We start from the raw sequence: 22,013 nt of genomic DNA, 5'->3' as shown, positions 1-22,013 counted from the left end.
TCACTACTTAGAGACCTCTCTGACTTCACCAGGTACTTTCTCTGAGTACCTTCTCCTCCCTTTTCAGCTTCCTTCTGTGTTTTGTCTTCCCTCCTTGAGGGCAGGGACTGTCTTTCTTTTGTCATACTTATAACACCTGCACTTAGCAGAGTTCTTGGACCATAGTTGGCTGGTTGTGGTTGTCATCATTATGCTTCAGTCAAGATTCAGTGCATATGACTGTGGTTGATCAGGCCAGTAGAGCTCGGAATGCTCTACCACAGGTTGGGCACCAATAGTCCAAACTTGCACATCCTGTGTTTCCTTTGAGCTGTCTCAATTCTGCTTTGCTTATGGAGTACAGCACATTCTCTGATGTGGGCATGCCATGCTGAGTGGTCCTGCTGGCCCTTAGTAGGTGCTTAATAAATATTTATTAACTTTTGACTAATGTTAAGCATATATTCACTAGAATGGTGTGATTGATTAATATAGATACAGGCATAAAAATGTAAAAAATTATAGTTTAAAATTCCAGAACAATAATCTACCCTGTCACTTACTGCTCTAATGTTATTATATACTCATATTTTGCCATGGGATTTCTTGTGACCTATGGTATCACTATAAATTATAAACCAGCTAGATATATACTCTCAAAACTTTTTTCCTAAATTCTAGGAAGTACGCATCTACAGACTCAGAGAATAACTATTTAGATGGTACTTTTGCATCTGTTGGAACTTTCTGAATGTAGTATAGGTAACTCAGAAATACAGATATCTATAAAATATATTAAATTCTATTACAAAATATAAAAAATATAATATATTTTTATATATGCACACAATTAATTATGAAAGCAAAACTCTTATGAAGCTTGGGTAGAAGTACAATAGGCACTTGCCTTAACAATTTTTTTTAATTGTAATTTCACTGGTATAGAAAATATCTTGTGGGAAACTTCCTGCACCCTCAAAGGTCAGTTCCTGCTCTCCATATTATTATCTGAGTGTTGTCTAGAAGTAAAGCACCTTGCCCAGGGCTGTACAACCAGTATGTGCTACAGGAAGACTTTATCTCAATCTTCCTGACTCTGAGGCCCACCTTCTCCATTACTTATCTCAACTTCTACTGTTCCACTTTTATTAAATTGATATTTCCTAATAAAATCATGTAATTTCCCACATTAAAGCTCACAATTTTCTAAGCTACTTTGAAACTTATAGCCCTGTTCTCTCTCAGTACTGTTTTATAAACTCTTTGGTGCTATATCATAAATATAAGCTATTGCTATTTCATCGTCAGTCGGTTGCTGTTACTCCGCTGTACTTCAGGTTCCCAATGCAGTTTTTCACAATTCCCCATAGGGAAGGTAAGGAAGCTGGCAACAAAGGCCTTTACTCCTGCTCCACTGAGGAATTTTACTGTGAACAGTCTCTTCTATTATTTGCATTCAAGGACTTCACTAATAGATCTAAATTCCACCTCCTCACACACACCCCCACCCCAACTAACTCGTCTCTAGTGACCTCAAGGCCTTAGGAAACTGAGTTGAAGGGTAATCTCAACTTGAAACTTATGGAAAGCTCTGAAGTACTCAGTTCTATGCCTAGTGACGGTATATAACATATTTGTAAACATTATTGTTATTTTTACAGGTAAAAAAAGATCAGGTTAGGAGAGTTAAGGAAACTTATAAATCTTGGTTTTAATTTTTAGACCTATCACTTAATTAAGGAAAAAAAAAACCATATGATTGACTCAGATGTATGAGCATGTTGGTATATTTATACTATATGGCTACTTAAACTCTGATTTCATGTCAAAGATGATTCTGGGCAACACAAGTAGTTGCTTAGATGACTTTTGCTTCATATTCAAATAGCTGGTTAAAAGATGATATTTATTATGGAGCTGAGCACTGGATCTGTAGTGATGGGCCCTTTAATTGAATATATACTTAGGTTCCTATTTGTTTGTTTTTATTCTAATGTCAATTCAGTTCTATCCAATTCTAAAAGCTCTTGCACTTAGTTTGATGTAAAGCCACGGTCCCAGAGACTTTATATCTTTCCAATCACTTTAGTTACTCTAACAAGAAGTGCTTTATGCATGACACTGCCAAGCTTTGCAGATGTTTCCACAATTTAAAGAGACTATTTAAACTCATCTGCACAGCTTGTTGCTTAAAATAAAAGCTTAATAAAAGGCCAACGGTTTCAAGGAAAATTTAAATTCTCTTCTTCTCCCCTTTCTTTAAGTAAAAGAAACAAAGTATCTGGACAAATATGATAATGTTGTATTCCTTAAGTCATAGTGACCATCCTACATTTAACAACAGAACACAATTTTGTTTGGAGCATATGATATTCTAGATGTCTGTAACGACCTAAGTGCTAAATATAATTAAGACAAAATGTGTTCTTCTGTAGATGACGTTATTCACCTCATATCTTGTTTTCTTCCCAACGTTCAGGCTGATCCATTCAATATCTCTAATCTAGTTCCCTCTCCCCTCTCCTTACTACCTTCTTTCTTTCCCTTCCTCTGCCCATTCTTCCCTTCACCTCTAAAAATGGCATACATTTATGAGCAAGCTTGCTGGGATGCAAGTATAGAAAGGGAGGGGTTTTGTTTGAGTTTGTTTTACTCAAAGAAAAGCTGATTCGTAGAGGGACTGAATATACAACTCTGGCCTCATGCAGACTATAAACTCCTTGAGGTCAGGGATTATGGCTTCTATTTATTTCATACGCCCCTCACCCCACAGCATTTAGTATACTGCTATACACATAACACAAACTCAATAAATACTTGTGAAATAAATGTGAATTTTTTCATTCATATACATGCATATATATGTGGATATATATGTACTCTATGTCTCTACACATATATAAGCATATGAATACATGTATATATGTACTATATGTGAAAACAGATGCCAAGAAACATTTTTCAGTTAAACAGCAATTGTACTGTAGACCTTTGGTAGAATTCTTCAAGTGGAGGCCAATGTGTCCAAGTAATGTCTGCAAATTGAAAGCTTAAACTTTTGTGAAAGAAAAAGAAATATTTGAAGTAGATGTGACTCTTTAACACGGCTTATAATGTTTACTCCAGCTCAAGATGATATTTCTATACTCACCAGGAAGGTTGTGCCACTTGTTCACAGCAAATAGCCTGTTAGCGGTGACTGTGATCACAGCAGGAGTTGCCAAGCCAGGCTGGGTGTTGGCTGCTACATGAGTGACAGGGGAGTTGGATGGGAACTTTAGGACCATGATAACATCCTGCTGAGCTTGGTCTGTGAACATCAATGGACTCTGCAGGAGGAGATACTGTTGAGTAGACATGACAAGACCCCAAATACATAGGAAAGAAGAAACAAGGAGAGAACAAGAAAAAGAGAGAGGGTATAGGAAAAGATGGGGAAGAATAGATTAAAACAAGCAAGCACTACTAGCAGCTGCAAGTGAAAGCATCAGAGAGGCTAGAGGAAACAGGAATTTGGTTTTATTTTTAAAAATACATTATGATCTTTGAAATTTTCTGTTTGGAATAATGGATTTTAAGTGGGAAAAACTTCATCCATACCACTGGATCAGACAAAACAAAACAAAAACCCTCAAATGTTAGAAAGCTTTCTGGTTCATATTCTAGAGAGACAGACTATGCAGTTTTTATTAAACAGTTTCCAATTGCCTGTTATTTGCCAAAGAGCCATCTTTTGGCTCTACTGAGGTAGTATATTGAAGAAAATGTGGAATAGGCAAGAGTCAAGGAAATTCCCAGAAATCATCAAAGGTTGTATTGAGCTGGCATGGAGATTCTGACAAACAGAATAAAGAGGAAAAAGAAAAAATATATGCATGTATGTATGTGTGTGTGTGTATATGTATATATATATATATATATATATATATATAGTGCATATATATTTACATACAGTACATTTAGATGGCATACGGACATTATTATAGGCAAAGAAATAACTTATAGGTGTAACACACAAACTTAATTATAAATTTGTTTCAAAGCAAAGTATAATTAAATAGACTAGTAAAGACAATATATATAGTGTACATACTCATAAACACTACCCTATTATAATGCAAATGTATTTTCTTCTTGTAGGAGTTAATTGTAAAGAGAAACACCTACATGACATCTCTCCCCACCCCACCACCCTACCCCTGCCCCCATCACAAAACAAAGTTCCTGGGTTTTTTAAGCTCTCCTTTGAACACTTGATAGTAATTGAAATTGATAACTCAACACTGATTATTTTCATAGTTACTATCGATAAAAATCTTAATATCTGCTAAGGATTTGGAAAATTACTCCAACTTCTATGTCAAAATCCAGGACACAGCATAAAACAGCGTACAAACTAGTCAGCTTTATTTGGCAGTAGTGAGCTGTACATTATCAGTATATTTTCAGCCACTCTCTCCTTCCACATCTACTTTTAAAAATCTGATCAGAATTGTTAAGAATAGAAAGAGTCTGATGAAGTTCTCCTGGCTGCCTTTCTACTGACATATTTCAATACACCAGGTATGTGTGAATGTGTAAATGCATACATTTAATAAATATTTATTCAGAACTGCTAATAAAAAATTAAATGCATTTGCATTTTTATTATCAGTCCTTTTAAAAAAGTTATTAAGAGTACTTAGAAAAACATATTGCACTAAGAATTCCTATTTGCACTCTTTGCATAAAGGTGTAAATAAAGGCAACTAATAAGCTACCCAGACACCCTTCTGAGCAAGTGGCTAAAAGCCAATCAATATTATGAGTTAATCCTCCCTGGATGCTCATTCAATTAAAGGTGTCAGTAATGCCTCATCTGATGTGGCCTCAATTAAATCCAACTATCTGATGGTGTGAAAACACAGGGGGATACAGCAACAGCAGCAGACCCAGACAAATAGGCAGCCTTCGTGTGGCTGCTAATTACTACACCTGGTGTATATTATGGCTTAGGCACTTAACACAGCACGAAGCAACTTTAATTTCTGCTAAATTCACAGCAGAGGCAGAGGACCCTAATTTGAACTTTAGTAAATAAAATGAAAACACACTTCTGCTTTTAAAAACTCTGCTCCCAAAATGCAAATTCTTATTTCTTAATGTCATAGAAAACAAGCATTCCAAAATTGTTTTAATTAATATTATGAAATTGCATCATCAACCACAGATAAGAAATAATCAACAGTAAACAACATGACCTATGAACTGGTCTGCGAGACGCCCTAAGTCAGATACTTTCAAAATATTTGCATACGCTACTAATGAGAAAATTGGAGCATAATATAAATCATGCATAAAACATCTCAGTGGAAGGAAGTTCATGCATGTTTATCTAGTTTGATGGACTACACTAGAAAATAGCATGTTTTAAACTAATTCCAATATTTGTGCTTAAAACAAACAAACAAGCTTAAATCTCCTGAAAGTTGAAGGAGCATATTGTTTACATTGTTGAGTTTCTTTGGTATGCCAGCTATTGGTTGCCCAGTAGGAACAAGTCATTTCCTAAGGGAACTCTAGAACTATCTTCTTGACCTTTATCATGAGCTGCCCTTTACCCCTCAATGCACTCTCCTGGATGTGGCCCCTATAGTAAATGGTCTTGCATATCCTATCATGCTCAAGATGTAAAACACGAATAGCACTATTCCCATCCCTTCTGCATACCCTGCACTGGTAGCAATAGCTGCAAGCAGCTAGACTAGTGGGACAACTGGTAGAATGAGGTTTCCAAGGATAAACCTTGTCATCTTACCATGGAGATAGGTCTCTGAAGGGCAGACAAAGTGGAATAACAGAACAAGCACTGTCTTAGCAATCGAAGGATGAAGGCTCAAATTCCACCTTGAATATGTAACAGCTGTGACTTTGGATGAGGCACTTAACCTATGTGGGTCTCAGTTTCCTTCTCTGTATAATAAGGCCATTCTAGCCCTTTCCCGAACTTCCCTATTCCTGTTGAGGGTATCTTCTTTCTTGTAGTCATTAATATTCACAACTTCTAAGGTAGTCTTTCCTCTTTACCTCCCCCTACCACAATTCAATCGGTTGCCAAGTCTTTCTATTTCCTTCACAAAATCTCTCACATTCCCCGCCCCCCCCCCCCACCTCTATACTCACACAGCCTAGTGGCCATAGATCAGGGACAGACCATCTTGTCTTGAATTATTATATATTATAATCATGTTATTACATAAGATGGTTATAATATATAATATTATTATCCTCCAAATTGATATCTCTGCTTCAAGTTCTCCCCTCTCCAATCTATCCAACAGAGCTGCCAAAGAGATTCTTCTTAAGCAAGAATCTGGATGTGTCATTCTTGTACTAAATAAACTTTAGTAGCTCCCCACTGTTTCTTGGATAAAATACAGATTTCTACTCTTTAGCTTTCATAGTCCTTCACAACTCAACTCCAATCCATCTTTCCAGTTTCATCATTTACTACTCTTACTTCTGAACTCTATTTTCTCTCTGTCTCCCCATGTTGCTGTAGTGTCCATTCCCCACGTCTAGAATGTATTCCCTTCTCATCTTTACCTCATGAAATTTCTCATTTTCTTCAAGACATAGTTCAAGCACCACCTTCTGCATCTTCTCATGATACTCTTAACTGATGTTGGTGTTTGTATGTATATGTAAGTGTATATGTGTGTCTATGTATGTATGAAGTCTGTATGTTGTATGTGTGTTTATGGATGTATATTGTATATGCCTGTATATAGTAGACATAATAAATGCTTGTTGATTGATTGCTCCCTGGCAAGACAGTGGTGTGGGAAAACTAGTGGCAATAGTGATTAGGCCAAAGATTTTTTAAGAATACTAGGACAGCCCTAGGAGAATCAGAGGCCATGGGAATATTTTGGCTGACTATAAAGTGGGAAGGAAGTAGCCTCTTAGTTGGTATCCCCACCTCCAGACCTTCCCCTATGCATCCATTCTCCAATGCCCACTGCTATTCCTGAAGCCTAGGTTTGACCATGCCACTGCCCTGTTCAAGAAGCTCTAATGGTACCCTCTAGGAGAAATATAAACTCCATTATTATTTGAAGCCCTTCACAATATGGCTCGAATTTACTCTCCCAGATTTATGATACAGCCCTCTCTATAAGACTATTTGCTGTTCCTTCATAAGAAGTGCCATTCCAGTTCCCATCCATCCCCATGCCTCTACACAAGCAGTCATTGCATGGAACATGCTCCTTCCTCACCTGTGCCTCTTAGGATCCCTGGCTTCCTTCAAAGCCCAGCTCAATCACCATGCTCTACAGCAGGGCTGTAAAACCTTAGGTTATCTTAGGGCCGGCCACATTAAAATAAAATAATTATTTGAGGGCCGCACCCAGAGTGAAAAACACAGCACACTAATAGAAAGTGGGGGAATGCAAGTCATCAATACAACAGGAGAATGCACGAAACGTGAAAGCAAACACAAAACAACAAAGCGACAACACAACAGTATAAAGGTAGGTGCAGAGTGACTAGTCTGCATCGTTCAGACGGAACACATCCCACAGATCGATTGAAAATTCCGTGCGATATGTTCCATCCATAATACTGCTTAAAAACACCAAATAAAATTAACATCAACGAGATTATTTATTAATGATGGAATTAAATAATCTAATATGCATTCCATGCAAATTATTATTTTATTTTTTCGCTTGTGAAAATTAAAACCCACAGGCAGGCCACATAAAATTGGAGTGTGGGCCACATGCAGCCTGTGGACTGTATTTTGGACAGCCATGCTCTACAGGAAGCCTATCCTGATCTTCCACCTCTTTTGATCCCCATGCCACTGCCAGGAACCTGTCATAATAAATTATTATGTATCTACTTTGTACATATTTTGTATCTACTTTTTGCGCATGTGTGCTTTCCTCCAACAGACTATAAACTTTTGAGAACAAGCATTTTTTGCCTTAAATACCTGGCACATAGTATGTACTTAATAAGTGCTTGCTGAAAGAATGAAATATTGGCAGGTGATAAGGGAGAGAAATCTGAGTACTGAGGTGGAGATGGGTCACATTATTTCAGATTCTGTCACTTAACCTTTTGAGGATTCATGCATAAAATGATTGTGGATGCAGTATCTTTTGGTACCAAATCATGTTACTTTGGTCACCATTACTGATCTATGTGACATAGGATAACATGTCCTTCCTCATAATATCCCAATCTGGAGTTTCATTATATTCTTGACTAGGAACAGGTGACTGGACAGGAGTTACATGAGATGGAAGAACTTTCTCCAGAGTCAAATGTCAAAAGGATATGGAAAAATAAAATGAAGAAAGTGTAGTGTCTTTTTTATCCAATTCCTTTGGGACTCATGATATTTTTCAATTATGCTTCATGGTAACCTGAGAGTTTTTATGGCAAAACCAATAGTGTCACATAGTAAAATGCATTTACAAACTCTCCCACTAAAAAAAGTAAGAGAATGTGAAAAACAACCATACTGACAAATAAAAGTAGAAATATATAGAGAAAAACAAGAAAGTGTCACTTCTTCATTTGGTAATTTAAAGCACTTGGACTATAACTAAGAGGTAATAATTGTGGAATTATCAGTTCTGCACATAACAGAATAGTAAAACAAAATAAATTTATTAAACAGTATTATACCAATGGAAAATCAACTTTTATCAAGTTGAATCTTTCCAACAACTGTTTGTGGTTGAGCAAATTAACAACTCCTATATTCAGCAGAAAAGACAGGCAAGAGAGTCAAATCACCAAATTCCTTGTATCCTGGATCAAATATGACAGACCATCCAAAGCACAGTGCAATTTTACTCTAAGAACTTAAGCCCAGATCAAGACATCACAAGCCCAGAGGAGTGAGTAAAGTGCTACTTACCACCTGCATAGCAGAACTTCTGGGAGGATGTGGCTCTATAAGCAGCTGAGAAGGTGTTTGTCCAAAACTTCGGATTTGAGCTTCGACAGCCTGAAAAAGGCACAAGCAAGTTTGCATGTTACGAGGTGCTAATTACAGGCAATACAACCATAACTGTCACCTGAAAATGTCAGTTCACACTCTGGCTTGTTTCACACTGAAAATTGACCTCCTGTGTTCACTGAAAGCTAAGTGCCTGGCACTGGTACTGAGAATGAGGTCATCTTTTACGTTGTGGATGCTATTGCATGAGAACTACCATGCAAAGACTCCTCATCTTGCTCAGAGATGTTAAACAGAAACTAGTGATTACAATCAGAAATATTCTTCCCTGGATTCGTTCAGCTCTGTTTTTTTGACTAACTTTGCTTTCTTGCATATGCCTGACAACTAAAAGCTAATATGTTATTACTAAAGATAAAATATTGATTCTATATACCATTTGAAACCTGAAAATGGGAGAAAGCATCGGTAGAGATAATTTGATCCCATATTATCTTCACTTACATGGAAATCAGTATATCTTTGATACATATTGGGGGATTTCCCACACTGTGTTCAACAACTTTTTATTTATTTTTTGGCAGACTTTTCTTTAAAACTTATTTTTATTGATCTTTTGTTTCCACATCATCTTTATTTCCAAATTTATTTTCCCCTTCCCATACCCAGAGTAATCATTACTTCTAACAGAGAATAAATGGAAAAGAGGGTGGGAGGGGGGAAGGCATTCAGCAAAACTGAACACTTAAACTGTGTCTGATGTTATATGCAGAATTCCACATATATAGATCCTCACTGTGGCAAGGAAAAGAAGGATGTGCATCTTATCGATTCTTTTCTCCAGGGCCAATCTTGGTTGGTCACTATAATTATACAATATTCAGGTACATTTTTGTTGTTGTCATTCTTTCTCTTTACACTGTTGTGGTCAAGGTGTATATTCTTTTCTTGGATCTGTTTACTTCACTTTGCATCAGTTCATGCAAGTCTTCCAGTGCTTCTCCGAATTCTTTACGTGCATAATTTCTTATGGCACTGTAATATTCCATTACATCCAAGTATCCCAATCAAGGGACATCTACTTTGCTACCACAAAAGTGCTGTAATGATTATTTTGACATATATAGGACCTTTCTTTTTGTCTTTGACCTCCTTGGAGGCATACAATCCAAGAGGATTCTGGGTCAAAAGGAGTGGATATTTTAGTCATTTTAAAAAAAGAATTACATTCTAAACTGTTTTCTGGAACGGTTGGACCAGTTCACAGTGAAGTTAACAGTGAATTATTATGCCTATCTTTCTGGTACCCCTCTAACATTAACTATTCTAATTGTTTTGATCTGTATTTCTCTCTTATTACCAATAATCCAGGGGAAATCTTTCATATGGTTCTTAATAGCCAGCAATTCTCTTGAGAATTATTTATATCCTTTGACCAGTTTTCTACTGGGCAACTGCTCTGAATTTTTATGCATTTGTGTTAAGTCCTACGTAACTTTGATGTCACACTCTTAATAGCTATTTCATATAAAGATTTCTCCCAATCTTCAGTTTCCTTTCTCATCTTAATGGCATTATAACTGAAATAATTAATTTTATCTTTTGTGATCACTTCTAACCCTTTATTAGGTTACTAATTTTCCCCTTAACCATAGCTACAAAAGGCACTTCTTATGAGGTAACCTTTTATATTCCACTCACATAACTGTTTTGAGCTTTTCATGATATATGGTGTAAAATGTTGGTCTAAATCTAATTTCTGCCAATCTGCTTTCCAGTTTTCCCAGCAGTTCTTGCCTAATAGAGAATTCTTCCATAAGTAGTTTATATTCTTGGCTTATGTTCTCTATACTGGCACTGCTTCTTAAGGAAAGTCTTTCTGGCATATGCCCTACCTTTACACCTTGCAGACTCCCTAGCATTTTATCTGACCTACCAACTGACTCTGGACAAAAATCCCTAGCGGCCTTGTCATCTGCCCCTTTGCTGAACCCTTCAGATTTCTGGGGCCTTTCCATCTGGCCTACAGCTGAACGTTCTTTTATGTGTTGTCTCCTTTAATTAGAGTATGATTTCCTTCAGAGTAGGATCTATCTTGGTTTTGATATTTGTAATCCTCCGCACTGGATACAGTGCAACACTTCACTAGATGCTTTTTTTCATTCACTTACTCAGCGCCTGTCTTTGTGACTTTGCACTGCCTGGGCTCCATACCTAGAATGCACTCACTCCATCTTTGCTTCTGGGAATCCTGACTTTTTTCAAGATTCACCTTATTCTTAAAACTTTCCGTGTCCACTCAGATGCTGGTGCCTTTATCTGCAAGGTCATTTTGACATTGTTTTATATGTGGCTACTCTCTCAACTTGCAGGTTGCATCCCCAAGGGCAGTTTCTGTCTTAGTTTATAGAAGTAACTCTGTGGGCCTTCACTCCTAATTCCATAGTTCATGAGCCCTTGTCAGTGTGCTTCCTCTTTACAATCAGCCAGTAAACACAACTGTCCTTCATCAAGGGTAATTACCATGATTGCATAGTAAGAACAGTAATTACAAAATACTCCCACCATAAATCTGAGGCACACTCTTCCACAAATTAACACAGTGTCCATGGGAAAAACCGGGGTCAAACTCAAGAGCAAAATGGTAGTAAGATAATGTGAAGAATACTTGTATTACAAAGGCAATTTGCAAGTCATGGTGCTTTAGTGCCTAGAAGTAATTTCTCCTTTTGTGGAGTCCTTATGAAACTCTCCTTAGTTACGATGTTTGCTGGGCAGGTTACTCAGCTGGCTTCCCAGGGGTCTGCTCCTCCCCTATATCACTCTCTTCTCTGCTATTAAGGGTCACATTCCTTGAGGCTGATTTCATCCTTGGGTGACTGTCTCTCTGTATCCTTGTCTGTCTGCAGTGTGTATCTCTCTACTCCCTGTTGTACGTAATGTCTCTCATTGGTCTAGAATTGCTCCTTCATAAAGCTACATGCTTGAAATGGGGTGGGGGATGTGGAAGAGGAGTGAAAAATTTCCTCTCTCCCCACCAGAGGTTCCTCCACAGGCAGCTCCTGGCTTACAATGTCTTCAACTTTAAAACTCTGAAATTAATTCAGGGCCAAACTATTTACAATCCTCAGAGGTATGGTTAATTTGTTTCCCAAACCAATAGGTTGTTCCCTTCTTGACTCAAAGACTCATAAAGGACATATACACCATACCTCTATAATCAATTTAACACCTCATTAACATCTTTAAATATCTTCTGGGATTACATCAACTGAAGTAGTTCTGGGGAACCCCCTTTCTTACATGTTCAAGTTGTCTCCCTCAAATGATTATGCTATGAAGGCAAAAGGCATAAAAGCCCCACCCTATTTTAAAAATAAATTAAACTAATCGAATGGCTGGACCCAGAGAGTAACTATTAATTGTTTGATTTAAACTTGGAAGGGAATCTCTAGGGAAGTGTTCCAAGGATCTGAGCTTATATCTGTGCTATTTAACATTTTTTCATCAATTACTTTGATAAAGGCATAAATGGCATGCTTATTAAAAAGCTGGGAAGGATAAATAACACCTTGGATGACAAAGTCAGGAACAAAGAAATCTCAACAAGTCAGAATGATGGGCCAAACCAAAGATGATGAAATTTAATAAGAATAAATGTAAAGAATTGCATTTAGGTTTAAAAAAAATCAACTTCCCAAATGTAAGATCAGAGGGCATGGCTAGACAATAGTATACCTGAAAAAGATCTCAGGGTTTTAGTGCATGTTGATAAAAATGTTATGGGTGATCCCTACCCAGATGCTCTATTGTGATGTAGAGATGTGGCTCAATTTTAATTCAACAAACATTTATTAAATACCTACGAGGTACAAGAAATTGCACTATGTGTTGGCTCTATCTTGGGTCTTCTTTTCTCCCTGTATATTACCTTGCCTAGTGTTCTGAACAGCTCCCATGGGTTCAACTATCATCTCCTTGTAGTTAACTTCTAGCTCTATCTAACCTCTCTCCTTGGCTCTAGTCTCAAACCACCGGCTGCACCTTTGACACCTCAAACTGGTTGAACTGCAGATATCTTAAACTCAACATGTCCCAAACTGAACTCATTAACTTTCCCCTCAAATCCTCTTCTCTTCAAAACTTCCCTATTATTATTGTCTAGGGCAACACCATCCTCAGATGTCCAGGCTAGCTAGAAACCTTGGTGTCATCCCCAGCATATCTCTTTTAACACTCATGCTACAAATCCAAAGTGTTTACAAGACTTGTCGTGTCTACTTTCATAACATCTCGTACACACACACACACACACACCCCTCCTGTTCTCATCACATATACAGCTACTGCTCAAGTACAGATTCTGATTCCCTCAAGTCTGAACTACTGCAATAACCTTCTGCATGATTTCCAAGCCTGAAAGTCTTCCTCTATTTCCAACACTTTTTCTAAAGTACAGTTACAGCCTTTCCTGTCCAGGGAGCTCTTCTTACCTTCTTGCTATCCCTCACACGACATTTTATCTCCTGACGCCATGCCTTTCCAATGGCTGTTTCTCATGTCTTGAATGCTTGCCTCACCTATGTCTCCTGGTTTCCAAATCTGCCTTCTGCAGGAGGCCTTTCTCAGTTTCTTCCAATACTACTGCCTTCCCTCTGAGATAATCTTCCATTTCTTCTCTATATATTTTATATGTATATAGCTGTTTGCATTTTGTCTCCCCCGCTGGAATGCAAGCTTCTTGAGAGCTTGACTTCACCTACCTTTGTATCCTCCAGTGCTTATTAGCACATTTCCTGGAACATAGGAAATTTTTTACACAAGAGAATGATGATGAAGCCAGTATTTTAGGAAGAATAGTATACAGGATGGATTTAAGTGCAGAGAAGTTGGAGAAAAGGAGATCACTTGGGAAACTATTATAATTGTTCAGGTGTGAAATAAGGGTCCAAGGTGATTGCTTAAATGAGATTATACAATACACACAAATGTATATATCTATATACATATATGCATGTGTATACATACACATAAACATGTATAGCACTTTGCAAATCTTAAAGAAACTATATAAATGCTATGATTAATATTGTTGTTATTAGTAAATGTTTGCTGACTACTGATTGACAAGTTAAATAGTCCCTGCCCTTGAAGGTTTGAGGTGAGGATACAACATGTACATAGACAACTAAACTGAAAGTATGTACAAAGTAAATTTGAAAGAGAGAGAACAAAAATAATGAGGAGGATTTACAAGGATTTTGTAGAGAAGGGGGCCTATGAGCTGCACTTTGAAGGAAGTTAACCATTCTAAGATGCAGAAGTGAGGAATGAGTGCATTCCAGACACAGCGAGTCCAGCTGTGCACCGGCACAGAGGAGAGAAAGGAAATGTCATCCTTTGGGAACAGGGAACAGGCAAGTTGGATTTTCTAATCCAAAGCTTGTGTAGCTACTCTGATACCCTGCAGACGGTAAGAAGGGGATGAACTAGGGCAAGGACAGTGAGCAGAAAGAAGGGGACAGATAGGAGAGATGTTGTGTAGATACAATCAGTTATTCTTAACTAACTGACCACTTGTCAAGTGTGTGGTAAAAGACATTCTTGTTCAGTTAGGATTTGGACATTAGGGCCTCTGAGGTCCTTTCCAGTTGTGGGATTATGTGATAGCGACATTATAAACTGCACAAGGAAATTGTGGCAAAAAAGGATTCTGTCACCCAGTAAGTATTTACTGAGTATCTACCCTAGGGGAAACTACCTGTTAGCAAGGGGGAAAAGTTAAAAAATTTTGAGCAAGGACATGACTATGATAGAGACAGAGGTTCGGAAGGATCAATCAACATAAACAGAAATAAACTAGCTACCTGGGGTAATACTACGAATAAAGTACAAAGTAACATTCTTCTTGCCCTCAAGGAATTCAGAATCTAACTCCATGGAGAAAAAGGACACATATACTGCAAATGTTTATCTTAATAGATAAATGTCAAATACATGGTAAGGAAAACATCAGTTCTGTCAAGTCAAATCAAACGGATGTATTCTATTCAGTGCTTACTATGTGACAAGCACTGTGGTAAGGGGCTAGGATACAAATATAAGCAGAAAGACAGTCCCTGCCCTGAAGGAATTTTACATTCTAATAGGGGAAAACAACATATACAAGGAAGCTGCAAAGGAGAGTGGGGAAGGCAAAGGTACCAGGCTCTAGAGCATGGTAGGGAAAGTTCAGTTTATCAGTAGTACAGCCTGGGGGTCAGGGTGGGGGGAAAGGCAGGAAGAGGAATTAAAAAATGGTTCACTTGGGCCTGCTCTTTAAAACGGAAGTTGTAGGAGGAACCAGACAGTCAGAGGGAAAGGCAGAAGCAGAGGGTACTTCTAATGTAAGGAGTGCAGTGGTGGAGGGAATTTCTAGGGTGAAGAATATTTTATGGCATGGTAGACCAAGCCCTGTGGGGAGAAGTCAGCAACACAGCCTGGAATGCATCTTGTAAGTAATTCAAAGGACTGAATCATGAATTGGTCAATATTATGCTGTAGGTGGTACGGAGAGCTTCATGGATGAGATGTGACCTGATTGTGAAACATGGACATAATTTAGTCAGATGCAGAAACAATGTGACTGGAGTCTTCCTTCTCTGTCAGACTCTTGGATTTACTACCTAGCAGCAGTCTTTCTTTATTTCTTTCTTCTCTCCCAATAAAAATGTTGGGCCTTGCCTACCTGTAAGCAATTAAATTTTTTTTTTTTTTGCACAACAGAGTGACTGTAAAGTCAGTGTTTTAAGAAGATTAGTATATAGATGGATTTCAGGAGAAAGTGGAGAAAGGGTGGTCACTATTATAATGGGCCAGGTGGTAGCAGTGGAACTGGAAATAAAGGGATAAATACAAAGTCAAGAGTTAACAGCATATGGAGACTAATAGGATGATGATACATTGATCAAGATAGGTAAGTATGGCATGAGAGCTAGTTTTAGGGGGAAGACAATGAGTTTAGTTTTAAATATGGCAAGTTGGAGATGATGCAAGGACATCCAAGAGGAAATATCTATTAGGCAGTTAGAGAGACAGGACTAGAGCTGAGAAGAGAGATCAGGGCCTAAAAAAATACAGAAATTATCTGCATAGAGTGGTATAATGGATAGAGTATCAGGTGGCTTGAAGTCTGGAAGTACTGAGTTCAAATCCAGACTCTGATACTTAATAGCTATGTGATCTTGCGCAAGTCACTTAACCTCTGTTTGCTTCAGTATCCTCTTCTGTAAAATGAGGATAACAATAGCACCTACCTCCCAGGGTTGTTGTGAGGATCAAAAAATAAGACATTTGTAACATGCTTAGCACAGTGCCTGACATATAGCAGGTTCTATATAAATGTTAGTTATTATTATTAAAAGTACATGTTCCCAAAGAGAGACACCATTGTTAGGAGAATGTGCAAACCTAAGGCTAAATGATGGAGATAAGAGGTGAAAGACCCAGAGAGGAAAACAGAGAAGTAAAAGAAGTAGGGGAGGATACTGAGGAGGCCAGGGGAAGAGTTTCAAGCCTAGGGTGTTCCACAGTGTCAGATGCTGCAGAGGCCAATGAGAAGGAAGACAGGGCACCAGAGACCTTTAAGAGTATAGTTTCAATAGAGAAGTGAAGACACAAATCAGACTGAAAGGTCTTTACAAGTGAATTTGTGAAGAAAAAAATCAAGGCAGCAGGTGTAGAACATTAATTTGACAAGTTGTAATTTAATGAAAGAAAATATTGAATGGTAAATACATCAGCAGCAGGATGAAGCAAAAGTTTTTTTTTTAATTTTGGGGCGTTTGTGTATCAAGAGAAGGTATTGGCACAAGGTAGAGAAGTCGTCAGTAGAATTAACAGATTAGAAAATTTAGTGAAACAATTTCTTCTTGAAAGGTTACAGAATACTGGTAGAAGAGTTAGTATAGGAGAAGTCATATTTTACCCTTAGGCAAAAGAGAAGGATGAGAAGGGCAAAGAGATAAGAAATTTTGAGATGGAAAATAGTGGAATTCTTCTATCTTTTCAATAAAACAAGAAGTATTGTTCATCTGAGTTTGAATAGAATAGCTGGGAATAAACAGAAAGTGGGCAGCAGAATTAGGGATCTTATGAGAATGTGAAGATTTGAAACAGCTGCTGTGGGAAGTGGACCAAAGAGTCAACAAGAGATAAACAATAGTATTGCCAAGTAACAGTGAGAGCCCAGTTGTAGCTATATAGGAGGGATACATAATGGGCCAGCTCTTCATAGTTTTATGCCTTCTCCTGCAAAGCTAATCAACCCAAAAGCAAAAGTAGAGAAAACAATGGCTTGCACATAAGTAGGCATTAATAAATGTTTGTTGTGTTGAACAGAATTGAACTAGAAGTTATCCAGGTTTGTAGAATTAAGTCTAGCATGCTTGTGAGGGAAAGAGTTAAGTGGATGAACTGGGGATCTAGCTTGTGCACAAAATCAAGCATAGCCTGAAGGGAAGTAGTGGAATGCAAAAAGCAGGAAAAGTTTAATTAATGACTGGTAGTCTACTGCAGATAAAGTTTAGGCAGTGTTGGGGTTGTGGTCAAAGAGGAAAGATATGGTTTGAGATCTCAGAGGTGAATTACAAGTGATACCAAGGTCAAGGGTATGGCATGTGTCTAGGGCATTTTGAGTTTCTCTAAGGCAAATTAAAATAAAAATCGAAGTACACAATATTTATACAATGAATAATGTAAGCAATCATCATTAGAAAAAGAACCAGTGACTTCCAAAAATCTCTTTTTTCATTTAAGATAGTAAATTCATCCTTCATATCCTTCATTCTCTGAATTGAATGCTTCATGCTCTATTTAAATTTCTCTGGGAATTATTAATAAATGAATTCTATTAATAAGTGAATCCTCATTGGTTGTTCCATTTATCCGAGTTTTTAAGTCTTCCAAATTTCTTTTCCTTTAACATACTGTAGTCATTATATAAATTGTTTTCCTGGTTTTGCTCACTTCACTTTACATCGGTTATGGTAAGTCTTCCTTGGATTCTCTGAACTCAACACTATTCCCCATTAAATCGTAAGCTTCTTGAAGGCAGGAGCTGGTTTGTGCCTCTTTTTGTATCCCAAACACTTAGCACAGTGCCTGCCACATAGCTAGAATTTAATAAAAGGTTACTGATTGATTCTTTATTGCATAATAACCATTTCATTACTTTCATATGCAATAACTGCCCAGCCATTTCCCAACTGATGTTCTCAAATATTTTTTTCTTTTTATTTATTTATTTATTTAACATATTTGGTTTTCAGCATTGATTTTCACAACAGTTTGAATTACAAATTTTCTCCCCATTTCTACCCCCCCCACTCCAAGATGGCATATATTCTGGTTACCCTGTTCCCCAGTCAGCCCTCCCCTCTATCACCCCGCTCCCCTCTCATCCCCTTTTCCCTTCCTTTCTTGTAGGGCAAGATAAATTTCTACGCCCCATTGCCTGTGTATCTTATTTTTTAGTTGCATGCAAAAACTTTTTTTTTGTTTTTGAACATCTGTTTTTAAAACTTTGAGTTTCAAATTCTCTCCCCTCTTCCCTTCCCACCCACCCTCCCTAAGAAGTCGAGCACTTCAACCTAGGCCACGCATGTATCATTATGTGTAACCCTTCCACAATACTCATGTTGTGAAAGGCTAACTACATTTTGCTCCTTCCCAACCCATCCCACTTTATTGAATTTTCTCCCTTGACCCTGTCCCCTTTCCATAGTGTTTGTTTTGATTACCTCCACCCCCATCTGCCCTCCCCTCCATCATCCCCCTCCCTTTTATTTTTTTTTATCTTCCTACTTCTTCTTTCCTGTGGGGTAAGATACCCAACTGAGTATGTATGGTATTCCCTCCTCAGGCCGAATCTGATGAGAGCAAGGTTCACTCATTCCCCCCTCACCTGCCCTCTCCCCTCCTCCCACAAAACTGCTTCCTCTTGCCACCTTTAGGCGAGATAATCCACCCCATTCTATCTCTCCCTATCTCCCTCTCTCAGTATGTTGCTCTCTCATCCCTTAATTTCATTTTATTTCTTTTAGATATCTTCCCTTCATCTTGAACTGACCCTGTGTCTGTTCTCTCTCTTTTACATATATATATATACATATACACATATACATATATATATACACATACAAAAGCACACACACATATATATATACCTACATACACATGCATACATACACACATAGATACATACATACATACACATTCACTTATATATATACATAAACATATATATATATATATATATATATATATATATATATATATATATATATATGCATATTCCCTTCAACTATCCTAATACTGAAGTCTCATGAATCATACACATCATCTTTCCATGTAGGAATGTAAACAAAACAGTTCAACTTTAGTAAGTCCCTTGCAATTTCTGTTTCTTGATTACCTTTTCATGCTTTTCTTGATTCTTGTGTTTGAAAGTCAAATTTTCTATTCAGTTCTGGTCTTTTCACTGAGAAAGCTTGAAAGTCCTCTATTTTATTTAAAATCCATATTTTGCCTTGGAACATGATACTCAGTTTTGCTGGGTAGGTGATTCTAGGTTTTAATCCTAGCTCCATTGACCTCCGGAATATCGCGTTCCAAGCCCTTCGATCTCTTAATGTGGAAGCTGCCAGATCTTGGATTATTCTGATTGGGTTTCCACAATACTCAAATTGTTTCTTTCTGGCTGCTTGCAGTATTTTCTCCTTGATCTGGGAGCTCTGGAATTTGGTGACAATATTCCTAGGAGATTTCTTTTTGGGATCTATTTGAGGAGGCGATCGATGGATTCTTTCAATTTCTATTTTGCCCTGTGGCTCTAGAATATCAGGGAAGTTCTCCTTGATAATTTCTTGAAAGATGGTATCTAGGCTCTTTTTTTGATCATGGCTTTCAGGTAGTCCAATAATTTTTAAATTATCTCTCCTGGATCTATTTTCCAGGTCAGTGGTTTTTCCAAGGAGATATTTCACATTGTTTTCCATTTTTTCATTCCTTTGGTTCTGTTTTATAATATCCTGATTTCTCATCAAGTCACTAGCTTCCACTTGCTCCAATCTAATTTTTAAAGTAGTATTTTCTTCAGTGGTCTTTTGGACTTCCTTTTCCATTTGGCTAATTCTGCCTTTCAAGGCATTCTTCTCCTCATTGGCTTTTTGGAGCTCTTTTGACATTTGAGTTAGTCTGTTTTTTAAGGTGTTGTTTTCTTCAGTGTATTTTTCAGTATTTTTTTGGGTCTCCTTTAGCACGTCATTGACTTGTTTTTCATGGTTTCTCGCATCCTTCTCATTTCTCTTCCCAATTTTTCCTCTACTTCTCTAACTTGCTTTTCCAACTCCTTTTTGAGCTCTTCCATGGCCTGGGACCAGTTCCTGTTTTTCTTGGAGGTTTCTGTTGTAAGCTCTTTGACTTTATTAATTTCTTCTGTCTGTATGTTTTGGTCTTCTTTGTCAGCAAAGAAAGAATGCAAAGTCTGAGACTGAATCTCGGCGCGTTTTCGCTGCCTGGCCATATTCCCAGCCAACCAACCCGACCCTTGAATTTTTCAGTGGGGTACGACTGCCTGTAGATTACAGAGTTCTATGTTCCACGTTTGGGGGGGAGGTGCCAGCTCTGCCACACCAGCACTGCTCCTTCCCCAACCCCCAACCCAAACTGGGCTTAGATCTTTGGCAGGCTGTGCACCCCTGCTCTGATCTGCCACTTAATTCCTCCCACCAGGTGGGCCTGGAGCCGGAAGCAACAACAGCTGCAGCTGCCCCACCTCTGCTGCCCCCGGGGCTGGAAGCCGAACTGCGAACTCCTTCCACTCCCGCAGCCCCCCCCCCACCAACCTTCTCCACAGTCCCTGGTGTCCGTGGGTTGAGAAGTCTCGTAACTGCCGCAGCTCACTGAATCAGGGCGCCAGGGCCCCCTCCGCCTGGCCCCTGGTCTGGATGGTCCACGCCGCTCAGGCTGGGCTCTGCTCCACTCCGCTCCCAGCTCCCAGCTCCCAGCTCCCAGCTCCCAGCTCCGAGCTCCGTGTGGGATAGACCTCACCCAGAGACCATCCAGGCTGTCCTGGGCCGGAGCCCTACCTCCCTCTGCTGTTCTGTGGGTTCAGCCGTTCTACAATTGGTTCAGAGCCATTTTTCATAAGTTTTTGGAGGGTCTCCGCAGGGAGCTCACATTATTCCCTGCTTACCAGCTGCCATCTTGGCTCCGCCCCCCAAATATTTTTTTTTTTTACAATTCTTTGTTACAACAAAAAAATGCTGCTACAAATATTTTTCTACACATGGGTCTTTTTCCTCTAACTATGATCTATTTAGGATATATGTTCATCAATGCTATGTTTAATATCCAATGTGATAAAAGATGATTTAATGATGATGAATTAATGTAAAAAAGTGATTGTAGCAAAAAGGAAGACATACTTCATATTTAAAGTTTATTTAAAATGTGAAAATTATAAGGTTTATTCTATATAATAATGGATTTAATTAGTTTACTTTGTTTCAGTTAACTGACCCACCTCTGTAGATACTTAAATAACATTGATACTTAATTTATGTTCATTGAATAGGGTAGCATCTAAGTTCACAAAGGAAAAGTTAATCAAATTATGGGGAAATAGAGACAGCAAAACTAATATATGGGGCCCCCAAAGTGCCCCTTTTAGACTAAAAAAATCTAAAAGATACATAAGAAAAAAGTTAAAGATCTAAATAGAATGTTAGAAAAAATAGTTATAATAGATCTCTAGTGATTGATGGATGGGAACCTAAGTAAGTGGACTTATTTCTTAGCTGCATTTATCATCTTTATAAAAACTAACCGTATGCTAGGGTATAAAAATCCTTATAAACAAACACAAAAAAGCAGAAATATTAAAAATATTCTTTATTGACCACAATACAGTAAAAATGATAATCAACAAAGGATATTGGAAAGAAAGGATTAAAACTTGAAGTTAGAGTAAAAAATTTAATCCTCAAAGATATATAAGGCCAAAATAATCATAGAAATAAAAGATAACAGAACT

General features: G+C 38.0%; 1 protein-coding gene across 1 annotated transcript in view; it reads right to left on the bottom strand.

Annotated features, from left to right (window-relative positions):
* LRBA (LPS responsive beige-like anchor protein) overlaps nucleotides 1-22,013 on the bottom strand; it is an 820,489-nt gene that overhangs the window by 45,164 nt on the left and 753,312 nt on the right. Inside the window, exons 48-49 of the mRNA XM_036763368.1 lie at nucleotides 8,897-8,986; nucleotides 3,131-3,323 (exon numbers count right to left, since the gene is read on the bottom strand). Coding sequence (XP_036619263.1) covers nucleotides 3,131-3,323; nucleotides 8,897-8,986 — 283 coding nt within the window. The remainder of the gene's footprint in view (nucleotides 1-3,130; nucleotides 3,324-8,896; nucleotides 8,987-22,013) is intronic.

Source organism: Trichosurus vulpecula, chromosome 6 (assembly GCF_011100635.1).
Source record: "Trichosurus vulpecula isolate mTriVul1 chromosome 6, mTriVul1.pri, whole genome shotgun sequence".
Taxonomy (NCBI): Eukaryota; Metazoa; Chordata; class Mammalia; order Diprotodontia; family Phalangeridae; genus Trichosurus; species Trichosurus vulpecula.
This window is presented reverse-complemented; position numbering and strand designations above follow the sequence as displayed.